The sequence below is a fragment of the Zea mays genome, chromosome 2, assembly GCF_902167145.1.
Source record: "Zea mays cultivar B73 chromosome 2, Zm-B73-REFERENCE-NAM-5.0, whole genome shotgun sequence".
Classification (NCBI taxonomy): domain Eukaryota; kingdom Viridiplantae; phylum Streptophyta; class Magnoliopsida; order Poales; family Poaceae; genus Zea; species Zea mays.
The window spans coordinates 227,418,283-227,434,140 of NC_050097.1; the positions used below are offsets into that span (position 1 = coordinate 227,418,283).

Below are 15,858 nucleotides of genomic sequence, written 5' to 3' on the forward strand. Positions count from 1 at the left end.
TTTCCATCCTAAAATTATAAGCGGTATTTTGTGAGTTATCAAAAAATCAATATCATATCAGTCATTTTGAATACACCAGTATAGCCCCCCGTGGGTTGCGACGACACACAAATTATTCGATAAAATGTTAGTACAAAATAATTAGATTGTTGATGTTTCTCCATCGTCTTCCGCGGTCCCCAAACCAAAACTCTACACCAACGCGGTACCACAAGAGGGAGATGTTGTCTTTATGCGGCCACAGGTGTTCATAGAGGCATTCCGTTTGTCATCCGCTGGCTCACTTGTTGCACGTTGGAGATAATATTGAAAGGATATATCTACTGTATCTCTAGGATTCTTTTGCATTAGTTTTATAATATTTCACTCTGTTACAGGTATTGCATGTTTACATGGAAACTATTGAAAGAAATTTCGCTAACATGATTCAGCGAAATGTCCACGCATAACGCCCATAGTAATTAAACTCCTTCCATCCTAAAATTATAAGCGGTATTTTGTCAGTTATCGAAAAATCAATATCATATCAGTCATTTTGAATACACTAGTACAGCCCTCGTGGGTTGCGACGACACACAAATTATTCGATAAAATATTAGTACAAAATAATTAGATTGCTGATGTTTCTCCATCGTCTCTCGCGGTCCCCAAACCAAAACTCTACACCACCACAGCACCACAAGAGGGAGATGTTGTCTTTATGCGGCCACAGGTGTTCATAGAGGCATTTCGTTTGTCATCCGCTAGCTCACTTGCTGCACGTTGGAGATAATACTGAAAGGATATATCCACTATATCTCTAGGATCTTGTTGCATTAGTTTTATAATATTTCTCTCTATTACAGGTATTGCATGTTTACAGGGATACTATTGAAAGAAATTTCGCTAACATGATTCAGCGGACTATCCACGTACAACGCTCATAGTAATTAAACTCCTCCCATCCTAAAATCATAAGCGGTATTTTGCAGTTATCGAAAAATCAATACCATATCAGTCATTTTGAATACACTAGAACCATCCCCATGGGTTGCGATGCGACGACATACAAATTATTGGATAAAATGTTAGTATATAATAATTAGATTGTTGATGTTCCTCCATCGTCTCTGGTGGTCCCCAAACCAAAACTCTGCACCACCGTGGCACCACAAGAGGGAGATGTTGTCTTTATACGGGAAGCGAGGCAGCGCCGCAGCGGCCACAGGTGTTCATAGAGGCGTTCTGTTTGTCATCCGTCAGCTCACTTGCTGCACTTTGGAGATACTGAAAGGATATATCTACTGTATCTCTTGGATATTTTTGCATTAGTTTTATAATATTTCACTCTGTTACACGTATTGCATGTTTACAGGCAAACTATTGAAAGAAATTTTGCTAACATGATTCAGCGGACTGTCCACGTATAGCGCCCAGAGTAATTAAACTCCTTCCATCCTAACATCATAAGTGGTATTTTGTCAGTTATCGAAAAATCAATACCATATCAGTCATTTTGAATACACTAGTACAGTCCTCGTGGGTTGCGACGACACATAAATTATTCGATAAAATTTTAGTACATAATAATTAGATTGCTGATGTTCATCCATCGTCTGTGGCGGTCCCCATACCAAAACTCTGCACCACCACAACACCACAAAAGGGAGATGTTGTTGTCTTTATAAGGGAAGCGAGGCAGCGCCCGAGCGGCCACAGGTGCTCATAGAGGAGTTCCGTTTGTTATGTGTCGGCTCACTTGCTGCACATTGGAGATAATATTGAAAGGATATATCTAATGTATCTCTGGATCCTTTTGCATTAGTTTTATAATATTTCACTTTGTTATAGGTATTGCATGTTTACAGGGAAACTATAGAAAAAAATTCGCTAACATGATTCAACAGACTATCCACGTATAGTGCCCACAGTAACTGAACTCCTTCCATCCTAAAATCATAAGCGGTATTTTGTCAGTTATCGAAAAATCAATAACGTATGAGTCATTTTGAATATACTAGTACAGTCCCCTTGGGTTGCGACGACATATAAATTATTCGATAAAATATTAGTACATAATAATTAGGTTGCTGATGTTCCTCCATCGTCTCCGGCGGTCCCCAAACCAAAACTCTGCACCACCGCGACACCACAAGAGGGAGATGTTGTTGTCTTTATACGACAAACGAGGCAACGCCGCAGCGGCCATAAGTGCTCATAGAGGGGTTCTGTTTGTCATCCGCTGGCTCACTTGCTGCATGTTGGAAATAATACAGAAAGGATATATCTACTGTATCTCTAGGTTCCTTTTGTATTAGTTTTATAATATTTCACTCTATTACAGGTATTGCATGTTTATAGGGAAACTATTGAAAGAAATTTCGCTAACATGATTCAGCGGACTGTCTACATATAACGCTCACAATAATTAAATTCCTTCCATCCTAAAATCATAAGCGGTATTTTGTCAGTTTTCGAAAAATCAATACCATATTAGTCATTTTGAAAACACTAGTACAGTCCCCTTTTATTTCAAGCATTTTACATTGTTTAATTGTTTAGCAAGTAATTGAAGTAATGTCTTAGTATTATTGTCTTTCTAGTAGTATTCTCTTATTGCCAGTAGTGGGGTGAAGTTGGGCTCTTTCTTAGGGTTTAATTGTTGTTGATTTTTTAGAAAAGCCCAATTCACCCCCCTCTTGGGCATCGTGATCCTTTCAATTGGTATCAAAGCCTTGTTGCTCTTAGATTAGCTTAACCGCTAGAGTAGCGATGTTCGGCGGGGATGGACCTCCTCCCGTTTTTTATGGTGACGATTTTCCATATTGGAAAATTCGTATGGAAGCTTACTTAGAGGCTATAGACATCGCTGTCTGCAAAGCCGCCACTCAAGGGTTCCTTGAACCAAGAGATCCCACAAATCTTGTAGGAGAAGAGTATAATTATGAAAAGTGGAATGCTAAGGCCAAAAACACTCTCTTTAGAGGCCTTTGCAAAGATGTATTTAATAGAGTAAGAAATCATAGAAATGCTCATGATTTATGGATGGATATTTGTGCTCTACATGAAGGGACTAAAAGTGAGCGTGAGGAGAGATATCACATTGCAATGAAAAAATAAATTCTTTTGAGATGCATGCAAATGAAAATGCCAATGATATGTACTCACGTCTTAACATTCTTGTAGAGGAAGTCAATGGCTTGGGGCTCACCCAAATTTCACAACCGGATGTTGTGAGGAAGATTCTCAGTGTCCTCCCAATTAACAAATATGGACACAGTGCTACATCAGATGGATCTTTCAGTTGCTACTCCAACACAAATATTGGGAAAGATCAATGCTCATGAAATGTACATGCACATAAATGACAAGGATGGGTCATCTTCCAAGAGAAAAGACTTGGCTCTCAAAGCTAATCAAGAAAAGAAAGGGAAAGCCAAAGCGCAAATTGAGGAGGAATCCTCAAGTGATGATGATCTTGATGCTAACATTGCTTTGATGGTGACAAAGACCACCAAAATGTTGAAGAAACTCAACAGATAAGGCATCAAGTTCGACTCAAGAAAGAAGAAGTTCTTCTCCAGCAAAAGAAAGCCCATCTCTGAAATGGACTGCTATAATTGTGGAGAACTCGGTCATCTTGCTCATCAATGCAACAAGCCCAAGAAGAACAAGTTCAAGGGCAAGAAAGATGATGATAGTGATGATGAGAAAAAGGAAAAGAAATTCTTCAAGAGAAAGGATGGGAAGCACAAAAGATCCCATAAGAAAAAAAAATGGAAAGGCTCACTGACATTGAGTCCTCAAGCGGGTCTTCTTCAAGTGAAGAAGAGAATGATGAAAAGGTTGCCGCTCTCGCTGGGGACTTCTCTTCGCCACCACCATCACCCTCATCCACTTCTCACATATGCCTCATGGCTAAAGGTGAATGGAAGGTACAAATTGAGAATGATATTATTGGTGATAGTGATAGTGATAGTGATAGTGATGATGAGTTTGTTTCACCTTCCTATGATGAATTAGCTGACTTACTTATAGAATACACTCAAATCATAAGGAAGTCAAAGGCTAAATGTGATAAGTTAAAGGATGAAAATGAATTTTTAACTGCCAAGTATGACATAGTTGTAAAAGCTAGTGTTGAAATGAAAGAAGAAAATAAAACTATGTCATCTACTGCAAATGAGCTCAAATCCTCCCTAAAAGATGCCAAAGATAAGTGTGACAAATTAAATGAAGCAAATAGGGAGTTGAAAGATAGACTTGTCAAAATTAAGGAAGATTATACAAAAATTAAAATTGAATATGATAATCTTCTTGTTGCAAATGTGCTTTTATCTTGCAATACACATGAGGCTATTAACCCTGCTATTAAGATTGATGTAGCAACCTCATGTGATGATTTGAGCCAAGATGATCAATCTAGTCTTCATGATGAATTGACTTAAAAAGTTGAAGTCTTGACACTAGAGAACTAGAGAAATTGAAGAGATACTTGACATATGCAACAACTAGAGGAAAGGTTGACATAGAAAGCAATGACATTAACCATGAGTTGGCAGTGGACAATAAAAGGCTTAGAAATGAGGTCAAGAAACTTAAGAATGAAAATGAACATCTTGCCACAAGTGTGCAAAAGTTCAACAAAGGCCAATACCTTCAAAATGAGTTGCTCATGAACACTATCATGAAAAATAACAAGAGTGGTATTAGATATAATTCTTTTGTGCAAAAGAAAGCAACAAGTCAATACAAGGCAAAACAGATTCCTAAGCCTATCAAATGCTTTGAGTGTGAAAAAGAAGGACACTTTGCCCACAACTGCAAAGCCAAACCACCAACTCCCTTGCCAAAGCACTCAAGTCCATTTGTTTTCAATGCTCATTATGTTCAATGAAAAGAAGCAAATGGAAAAGTCAAAGTTACATTCCTAGGTCCACCAAGCAAGAGTAGACCTAGACAAATTTGGGTTGCAAAGTCCTTGATTAAGAAAGTTACTGGTCCTATGCAAAATAGGGCCCTCAAACTTGAAGCTTGATTTATTTGTTCATGTAGGTGAACTACAAGATTGGTGGGAGCCATTGGGTTATTGAGAGTGGATGCACTCAACATATGACTGGCAACCCACGAATGTTCACCTCACTTGATGAAAATGTTGATGAACAAGACAAAATCACTTTTGGGGATAATTCAAAGGGAAAGGTTCAAGGGCTTGGCAAGGTGGCTATCTCAAATGATCTTTCAATTTCAAATGTTATATTGGTTGCACCATTAAGCTTTAACTTGTTATCAGTGGGTCAACTTTGTGATCTTGGCCTTCAATGCTTATTCACTCCTACAAAGGTTGTTGTGTCAAAAATGGATGATGAGTCAATGGTGTTCAAAGGGTTTAGATACAATAATCTCTACTTAGTGGATTTCACCTCTGAAGAAGCAAACTTAAGGACTTGCCTCTTTACCAAAGCATCACTTGGATGGCTATGGCATAGAAGGCTCGCACATGTTGAAATGAGCACACTCAAGAATGTAATAAAGAAAGACATGGTTAGAGGACTAAAGGATGTTGTATTTGAAAAGGATAAGCCTTGTAGTGCATGTCAAGCTAGAACGCAAGTTGCTAACACACATCCTACAAAAGCTTTTATGTCAACATCAAGGCCACTAGAACTACTTCATATGGATCTATTTGGACCAACCACTAGAACCTCTATTGTCTGGTTATTGTTGATGACTTTTCAAGATACACTTGGGTGTTGTTTCTCCATGATAAGTCTGAGATTGCATCTATATTCCAGAAGTTTGCCAAGAAGGCTCAAAATGAATTTGATTGCAAAATCAAGAAGATTATAAGTGACAACGGAAAAGAATTTGATTTCCAACATTTCAACCAAGCAACCACATCATCAGATTTAAAGATATACTTGGGTGAGGAGCACACACTAGAGTTGAGGACGACTCTACTACAAGAAGGTGAGGATGATGAGGACAACACTGCCATCAGTACAGCCACAACAGCGATCACCTTCACCATTTAATCAAGGACTAGTGAAATGAGTGTTTGGTAGGTGAACCATCTAGGAGTTGAGAAGGCAACAAGGCAATAAAAGCCGCTCCACTCGAGATGATTTCGTAACTGCAGCAAGTGCAAGTTTAAGAGGGCATATCTTTCAGCTCCCAAGGTTGTTTAATGCAAATAAGAACTTGTTGGAAAGGCCTCTTTGTCTACTTTCTAGTAGATCAAGAGTCAAGGAGAGAACACATCCAAGGCATCCAGGAACGACCGAGACAACTTCATGACTCCACCAGCCCGAGGGATTTCGTAACTGCAACAGGCACTAAATTAAATGGAGCATATCTTTCAACTCCCAAGTCTGTTTAATGCAAATAAGTACTTGTTGGAAAGCCCTCTTTGTCTTCTTTCTGGTGTATCAAGAATCAATGCGAGATACCAACCGAGGTGTCAAGGAACTGCCGAGAGAGCTTTGTTACTCCACCAGAACTCTTTTTTTTCTATTCCTCTATTTAAGCAACTAGCAGCCACCAAAGAACTTGGGGTTTTTATGTAAGTTTAGCCTTTGCTACTTCCTTGTAAACGTGTGTCAGCTAGACCACCCGGATACTTGAAACAGAACCCCAACTCTATCAAATCCATGAGCGTCTGCTTGTTATCTTGTTCTTGCTTGTTCTCGATTGCTTGCAGGTTCAAGGTTGTTCTTGGCACGTCAAGAGCAGCAACAACAGGAGCCGGTGTAACTATCGCTAAGGCACAACACCCTTGTGGTTGTTGTAGTCGGATAGCACAACGTTGAAGTCCACCCCAAATCATAGTTATCAGGAGATGGTGTGCATGTTGCTCAAGGCGCCACACCATCTTGGTTGTGGTAGTCGGACAGCCAACATCGGCCTCCAACAAAATTTTCACATCCATCATCTCTCATCGAAAGATCGGGCTCCCTTCTACCGTTGGGTTTATCAGTTACACCTCCCCGTCACATCAGGTTACTATTTCAAGACTACACGATGGACGTCTTTCGCTGGGCAGACACCTATTGAGTACGTCCATTGGGTGTACCATCCGGATTTTCCGAGATTTTCTGAAGTGGTGAGACCTGCAACATATACGCAATGAATATACAACGACAAGAGAGAAGATCGGTCAAATGGGAGGAAGTCCAGATTCTACCAAGCACAAGTCCAATCTACAGAGGCATTGAAGTCCACGGCCGAGTGTCGTCCAGCCAGGTTCCCTCTTTTTCGACTGACCGACTCCAACTCGTCATCGCTCGAAGTAACTCCAAACCAAGCAGGATATGGATAGATGTCGTCACCGAGCTACTTTAAAAGACTATTTTGAAAAGGCACAAAATGAAGACCTTTGAGTTGATTGTTTCAAAATCAAATCAAAGCTCGGGGGCTTCGGTGCACCCAATAGAATCACAAAATTTCAAAGCCGAGTGCTGAATTCTAAAGCACAAAAAGAAGAGCTTTGAGTTGATTATTTCAAAATCAAATCAAAGCTCGGGGGCTACACCCAATGGAATCACAAAATTTCAAAGCCGAGTGCTAAATTCTAAAGCACAAAATCAAGACCTTTGAGTTGATTATTTCAAAATCAAATCAAAGCTCGGGGGCTACACCCATTGGGTGCACCTTTGGTGCACCCAACGGAATCACAAAATCTCGAAGCAGACGCTGAACTCAAAATCAAGTGGCAAGTACCTATGAATCGATTATTTCAAAATCAATTTAAAGGTCGGAGGCTTGTGGGGGATGGATATCCCCCGCGTCCATGCAATGGCGGAATTTCGTCCGGGGCCACACAACAGTCACCCCTTTGAAGCATCCCGCTATGGGCCGGGCGGACAGAGACAGTGGAAGCAAGTCGGTCTAGAGGCGAAAAAGGCCCACGCCCGAGCTAGCCGCGACATAGGTGCAAGTATGTCGTGTCAGTTTGTTTCCGCACACCCAACATCTTAAACCGCCGACGATAACTCGACATGGGAGCGCCGGATTTTCCTCAAGATAGTGAAGGTTGTTTGCTACTAATTAGGAGATAAGTGCGGAGATCGCAATCAACACTTGTGCGAGAAAGGCCCCCATGGTCGTGTATATAAGGCTAAGGGGAACCCCCTCCATTTTCATCTCATCAGCATCCCATCAGTTCAGCGATCACAACCTGTAACACCATCCTTATAAAAAAATCCACCCCAGGAAGTAGGGTATTACGCTCCTCAAAGTGGCCCAAACCTGCTGAAATCCGCTTGTCTCTCTCTCGTGCCAAAGCATGAACCATCGAGTCACGATCAGCAACACCGTCCTACCCAAAAGCACCACAAGGGTAAACCCGGGTGTGCGGTCGGATACAAAACACCGACAAGTGGAACTTTCAAAAGGCCTCGCAGTGGATCCCTAGCCATTCACCCAAAAGCACCACAAGGGTAAACCCGGGTGTGCGGTCTAGCTAACCCTGGCTAATCGGGAAACACGTCTTGTGGGTAAAGATGTGCAACCTCTGTAGAGTTTATAACTGGTATATCAGTCGTGCTCACAATCAAGAGTGACTCACGACTCTCGCATGATTAACATATGGAACTAAACTTAATCTGGCATATGCATTGCATTGTGGGTGTTATTATTAATTGTGATCTCTTATTTATCTGGGTTGGTATCTACTTATACTTAGTAACTGCTAATAAAATTTTGACCAACTTTAAAAGCAATGCTCAGCTTTAACCATCTCCTTTGGTAAGCCTTACACTTCACATGAGCCCCCACTGTAAGTGAGCTCATGCACATTATTCCCCACAACTTGTTGAGCGATGAACGTATGTGAGCTCACCCTTGCTGTACTCACATCCCCCAGGTCAAGGACAGGTACCACGAGATAAGGAGCATGAAGGATGCCGCGATGAGTTCATGAGAGGTCTAGGTCGTCGTCTCCCAATCAACTATGGTTGCTGGATCGTTGTCTTCGTATGATGTAATTATTTAACTATTTTGTACAAAACTCCATTATATCTGAAGGATGTGACATTTGTTTATGTACCATGAGTCATCATATATGTGAGACTTGATCCTAGCACACATTTGACACACGCCCGGGTTTGGCCGCCTAAATCCGGGTGTGACACATACGCCATACCAGGCGTACGCCTACGCATGATGAAAGGTGACACTAAGGGGTTGACGGAAGATGAAGATGCACTAAAGACATCCCTAAACCTCACCTCGAGGTGACTCAATAGGGCCTACCAAGCACCGCTATGTCTATATCAGAATAGCTACAGGAACCCATACGACGAACAACCAAGACGCTACTCCATACCAGGGGTACGACACGCGCACGACCTAGCAGATGACATTATAGGGGCTACGAGGCCCAGAAGCAGGAGGCCAAACGCTACCCCGACAGAATACTAGTTCTCACTATAAAGTCTACCCTTAGGCTATAAAAGAGCATGACCACCCCCATCTTAGAAGACATCCAATCCATCCACAACTTGCACACAAACACCCAACTGGAACATGTTCAAAGCAATACACGATCAGCACTACACTGTACTAGGGCTCCAGCCTGAACCAGTATAACCCCTGTTGTCTCAGATCCACTTTCGAGCTCCCCAGAGTTCACCGTTCGGAGTGAGTCCATGCTAGCGCCCCTGCTGAACACTAATCTTATTGTCCCCCGGTTCCCGAAATCACGACAGACAGTGTGTCAAACGGTTATTACAGGTTTGTACATACACGTTTAGTTCGTGTCACATCAAATATTTGAATGTTAATTATGAGCACTAATGTGTCGTTTGGTTCACAAAATGTAACGTAAATGGTAATTGTAATGATTCACACTCGAATACCGGTGGTAACAAGTTTAAATAAGTTGGTATCCATTTTTAGTGTGGTATCGATTATGGTTGGAATTAAACAAACATAATATAACATTATCGGTTACCCATTACGTTACCAAACGTTTCAATTTCAGAAACAAATACATTTTGTACAAAATTTATTTACTACTCGTGTTTCAATCATAGTATGCCTGTCGAGTATGTATTTATAGGCTTGTATTAGCCCCAAATGCGTGGCAGGAGTGACCAAGCACCTGCATTGTCATTTTTCCTTCAGAGAGGTCACAATAAGACACAGAACTGAAGTGTGACACAAGAACGTCTCTCTTTTATTTTGTCGTGTATAGTACTTTTGGATGTTTTTCTCCGGGGACATTGGCCATGAAGGGCAGTGTGCCAAGCGTTCATCACAGGTTCGTACACCGATGCGACTAGGGAAGAAGAGGACGCTGCCTGTCACACACAGATGCTTCTACGCTGGATGGAATCTTCTCCACTATGACCCAACCCCTGCCTTCGTTTTCTTGCAGCTATTCTATCATGTTCCATGTTACGCGTCCAGTGACCAACGAACCACAGTTCCATGTCAAGATTACTATCAGAGTATCAACGCTACTTTTTTTTTGCATTACTGAATAAACTAAGGTCTTATTTTGTTTCTTTAGTCAAGGAACTAAAGTTTAGTGGGAGAACTAAAGTGGTCTCTACTCTGTTTGATTTCAGATTGGTCGGGGACTAAATGATTAGTCTCCACTCTGTTTGGTACAACTGAAATATGTTAGAGATAAAAGATGAATTAATATGATTTAATCTTTTTTAGTCATCTGTCGCAGTTTAATCTATGTCTTAGTCTCATCGTTTGGTAGTTTAGAGACTAAAATGTAGGGACTAACATTTAATCCCTCGAACCAGATAGGGGGACTAACATTTTCCATACATATAACCGAGTGTCCTTCACATCATTACTCGGAATGCCGAGAGGGAGTTTTATACACACGTCGGGCGCGGGAACTCATCATTGCCGGCCGGCCGGCCGCGATGAAAGGTTACGAACTATATGGCAGTTCCGCTCATCATGCAATGCAACGCAACCGAAGGGACAGGACAGGACAGAATATAAAAAAAAAACAGCTGCGTCTAACCCCCTGCCTCGTTGTCCGGATGAGATAAACAAAGTGATCATGCATGATAGCGAGACGCTAAAAGGGGTTAGGATTCTACATACATAGAGAGTGGTTGACACGTCCAGCTCACACGTAGACTGCATCAGGCAAACAACAAACAATGTAAAGGAAGGTAGTAGGTGCCGACATGAAACTAAGGCATCCAGATCAGCTGTTACCGAAAGCATCTTGTGTAGTATAAAATTTCATCAACTTGATGTCTATAAGACTCAAATACCATTAATAATTACATTGAGTTATCTTACATCGATTAAACTGCAAATTCGTGAGGGGGAATGCGAGAAAAAAACATCTTCTTTTCGCCTTTTTTTTTTGTTTCGTTTCTTGGCCTCCGCCGAGCTGGAAATTAGCGTGTAAGCGTCCTGTCTGTGTACAATCATGGAGAGTTCCCAATGATTGGAGCCCAACCCTGCTGTTACGTGGCCCTGCAACTCTCGCTTTGGTTGGCGGTCGGTGGAAACGAACTGTCGTCCCTAGCGGCCTAGCCTAATCAGAGCGTCAACGATCAACGGCCCCGGAATCCCATCAGGACCAGGCTCTGCAGATCGTCCTCTTCCCACAAGCTCCCCGCCTGAAATCCATGGCGATCTACAGTTTGGAGTGGATCGCACAGCGACAGGAAATAGATGGACGCAGCAGGTCTTGACGTACCTGGGGACCTGCGTCTCGAGTCCGCCGCTCAAGTGGCCTGTCGTCCGCCGCGACGCCATGGTTCGCCAAGGGCAGCGGCGTCTCGAATCCTTTGGCGTTCGTAACAACACTCCGCGCGGCGTAGCAGAAGGCTGAGCTCGACGACGACGTCGCGGGCGCGCACAGCCTGTTGGCCTGCATCGTTACGTCGTCTTTGGGGACGACGAAGCAGCCCACGTCGAGCTCCCGGCGCGGGTCGACCGTCGACAGCTTCATCGACAGGAACTGTCCCGGAAGCAAGCAAACCCGTTTTGCTCGAGTTCAGAAGAGCTCGTGTTTTCTTTTCCGTTAATTAAAAAGGAAAAAGCTATGCTCTACGTCCTAAGAAGAGCAGACAGAGCAGAGTGCAGATCATACGCACGCACCTCCACCTGGCACTGCAGCGACTGTACGTAGTTTATGATCTCGTCCAGCATCACGGCCTTCCCGGTAACCTTCACGAGGTCGAGGAGTCTTTGGAAATTGAAATATGCGTGTGTTTTCAACCGAATTTTGAGCAACGGCCGTCGATGTTTACTTACCTTGCTGCAGCCTGGCACGAGGTCCTGCAGCAGCTTCATGCGTTCGCTGATCTTTTCCCTCCTCACCTGAAGAGAGCCGGTGACGGCGACCATCAGCAACTAATGTTTTCTTTTTTTTTTTTTACTGAAGAAACTGTTCGATCGAAGGAAAGGTGTTCGCCGGCGGCGTACACGTACCCGCTCGGCGAGGCTGTGGCTGTCGGTGGCCTGGCCCCTCCGCGCTCGCACGTGGATGTAGTCCTTGGGTGGCTGTGGCTCTGGCTCTGCCGCCGGCGCCACCTCCTTCCCCTTGCCGTTCCCGTGCGACCCAGCCTCGTCGCGGGCGGCGTCTGTCGAGAGCTTGCGTCTCTTGGCCATCGTCTCCGGCTCCCGGGACTTGACAGTTTCCGAATTCCGACACCCATTCATCAGAGGCTTGTTTGACAGAGTTTCAAAAATGGCGAAACAGAGATGGTTAGTACCTTGGGTGTGGCCGTGGTGACCACGTCCTTGGCCTTGCCGCCCGACGCCTTCCGCTTCCGGCAGGGGCCATCGCTGCACGACCCGTCGCTCGCGTGCTGTTTAGCAGCGCCAGGCAACGGCGCGGGCGCCGGAGTCGGTGCGTGCTCGCCGAGAAGCGACGACTGGCAGCTGGGCACGCGCGAGAGCTCCCCACAGGAGGCCGGGAAGCACGGGAGCCCTGTGGCGCGCTCCGCAGGCGCCGCGTCCCCGGCCAGCACCCACGGCGCCGCCGACTTGGAGGGGGAGCCCGCCGGCGTGCCGTGGCAGGACGCGTACCGCGATGGCGGCGGCGAAGGCACGCTGACGCCGAGCCTGCTCGCAAGCTGCTCCATCAGCGCGGCCTCCACGGCGTCTCCTCCTCCTCCAACTACTACGGCGGTGGCCGCCGCGAGCGAGGACGGCGACAGCGGTCGCGGCCGCGACGGCACGAGCGCGCCCGTCGCGGCGTCGTGTTCCCACCCCGCGCCGGCGCCCGTGAGCGCGTGCGCCACATGTACCCGCAGCGGGTCGAACGGCGCCGCGGTTGCAGCGTGAGCGAGCGGGAGCGGGCAGGCAAGATCGCCGAGGAAGCCGTCGTGCGCCATCGCCGCTTGCTCCCATGACTCCACAGACGCAAAGCAGGGGTGGTGCGTTCTCGAGCTCATCGCTGCGTAAATGTACGCGCACGCGCGCGCGCGAGTGCGTAATGCGTACTATGTGACGTCGCGAGGACGGCGGTGGTGCCGGAGAGTGCGCGTTGTGGTGCGGAATTAGTGGGCGCTTGCTGCTGGTGGGATGGTGCGCGAGGTCTCCAGAGCCTAGAGACTAGAGGTGAAATAGGTGGGCAGCGGAGGGGAAGTAGGTCGGGGGGCTTTCCCGGTTTGTGATCCGAGACCATTTTGATTTTGAAGGACAAACTGGATGGAGCCGTTTCTGCCCGTGATCGATGGAGTGTGTGTGTGTGTCGATTTCGAGCCATTTGACACTTTCAGGTTTGAAGTTATTTGATGTCAATTAAAAAAACAGTATGGTGTATTGAAGTTCCGAAGTCTCAATAGAAAACGGTTCTTCCTTTGAATTATATCGTCAGTAATTTAGGTCAGTCGTAATGTAGGCACACTCCTCTCATATAGACACTTACACAAATCATATTCGAAAGATGAAACCTTAAATTTTCGAGATTGACGAAGTTGCCATCGACGGAAACGTTACCTACAACTAGAACCATCAATATATTAGCATGTTTAAAGCTTTTTTTAATGTAAGGGCAGGAGTAAGCACGCAAAGTATGAGGACCAAGTGAGTACTACTCATAATACTCAGACTTGACACCGCCTCCAAACAACCAAGACTTTTAAGGCTGAGCTAAATATAAAGCACAGCTAGCACAGAAGTTCGATCTGATCATCAAAGCCACCAGAGGAACTTCAACTTGCATCTTGAAAACGATAGCAATCATCCAAAGATCCTCTTAGAGATTGGCGCTGTTGGCGCCTTTTTGGGGCGCCAATCAATCAATACGAATCGACGGTGGTGCTCTCTGCATATGCGCGGAGGTCCGCGACCAGGGGCCGGACGGTCCACGACCTGGAACAGGGGCTTGGGTTTCCTGCCTGACGGCCGGACGGTCCGCGCGTGCGCAGGGGCGGCGAAGGTCGCCGACGGCACTTGGATCTCGCTCCCGGGAGGGACCCTGTCGGGAGGAGAGATCCTAGGTGATGTCTAGGCTCGGCAAGCTGACCTAGACTCCTCTAATCGACGTAGAGCCGAAGAGAAGCGGGGAATTTGGGGATTGGAATACTAAACTAGAACTAAACTAGAGTTACTCCTAATGCATAAGGTAAAAACGAGAAATAGACTTGATTTGATCGATTGGTGGGGGTTCAATCGGCCGTAGCCCTTCATCTATATAAAGGGGAGGTCTGGATCCGCTTCAAACTAATTTCTGAGTTAATCCCGCGGTTTTAGGTAATAAATCCCGCGAGAAACTAGGAACCCTAACTGACTCTGCGCACGCGCGGACCGTCCGCGCCACCACCGCGGACCGTCCGGCCTCAGGGCCGGACCGTCCGCGCGTCACTTTTTGGTTTCCAACATATGCCCCCCGCCTTTTGGTGAAGGTTGACGAACCAAAATCATATGAACTAAACCTGATGTAAGTCACCGGCTTTTCAATATGGAGATCATTCAATAAAGCACCAATGTATAAAGGTCGTTTCAGATTGTATCTTTCTCGGCTATGACCGTTTGATCAATGGATCAAAAGGAATAGAATGGAGGTGCCCCCCAGCCTGGATAGACAAAGGGACTATACATATACCATGGATTCATCATCGTACCATTCCATGTTTTAATAGGATAATATACCGACGATGAGTAAACGGGTGGAAGGTACCCTGGTCTCATAGGATGAATAGGCGATGCTTGTTGTGTCGCCTTTCGGGCCGTTTTGTTTACCCATTTTGTTTTAGCAGGTGACTGAGGTTTCTTCGTTGACCGATCACGTAGAACGGTCTTCTTGCTAGTATTCTTGGAGAGCAACTGATCAAAAGTAGAGTCAGTTTTGATAGCCGACCATATGTGCTTTGCTGTTGCGTCTCTTTCCCTTTTAAGGCTTTGTGTGGAGGCTGACGCCTTTGGCCATAGGCGGATTGTCCGGCAGAGTTAGCCGAACCGTCTGTCTGAGCACCAGACCGACCCGCACATAGGTGCCATACCGTCTGTGATGCTCAGGCCAGGCTGTCGTGCTTGGCTCATTAATTGTGCCTGCCCCCCGGTGCCTCCGGACTTTTTAGCCTTATCGTCTGGAGCCTTTCGAGCAATCTCCTTTTTGCGATATATTTGACGTGCGAGGATCATCAATGATGATGTCTTTGCTTTTGCTTTTATCGACCATTTCAGGTCGAACTAAGACCTTTTCGCATGCGACATCTATTGTATTAACAGGAAATGGCTGTGTGTCCACTTGCATTTCCTGAAAAGCCAATCGGCCCTCATTTATGGCCGATTGTACCTGTCGACGAAAACCATTACAGTCATTGGTGGCATGAGAAAAAGAATTATGCCACTTACAATAAGCACGTCTCTTTAATTCATCTATAGGAGGGATATTATAAGTTAATTTAATGTTCATTTTTAAGTAGCTCATCAAATATC

At 45.0% G+C, this 15,858-nt stretch overlaps 1 protein-coding gene across 3 annotated transcripts; it reads right to left on the reverse strand.

The window, feature by feature from the left end:
- Window positions 1–11,163: 11,163 nt before the first annotated feature.
- LOC100285905 (BHLH transcription factor) lies at window positions 11,164–13,737 on the reverse strand. Of its 3 annotated transcripts, none has more exons than XM_008669947.4 (6): window positions 12,684–13,737; window positions 12,400–12,597; window positions 12,223–12,288; window positions 12,067–12,154; window positions 11,663–11,926; window positions 11,164–11,582 (listed from the first exon to the last, which is right to left on the reverse strand). In XM_008669947.4, the coding sequence occupies exons 1-5, from the start codon at window positions 13,365–13,367 to the stop codon at window positions 11,691–11,693; spliced, it is 1,272 nt and encodes a 423-aa protein (XP_008668169.1). In that variant the 5' UTR covers window positions 13,368–13,737; the 3' UTR covers window positions 11,164–11,582; window positions 11,663–11,690. The 3 variants fall into 3 exon arrangements, with proteins under 3 accessions (XP_008668169.1, XP_020403395.1, NP_001152266.1); NM_001158794.2 differs by having other exon boundaries at window positions 11,187–11,582; window positions 12,067–12,135; window positions 12,684–13,529; XM_020547806.3 differs by having other exon boundaries at window positions 12,067–12,288.
- Between the last annotated feature and the right edge of the window lie 2,121 nt (window positions 13,738–15,858).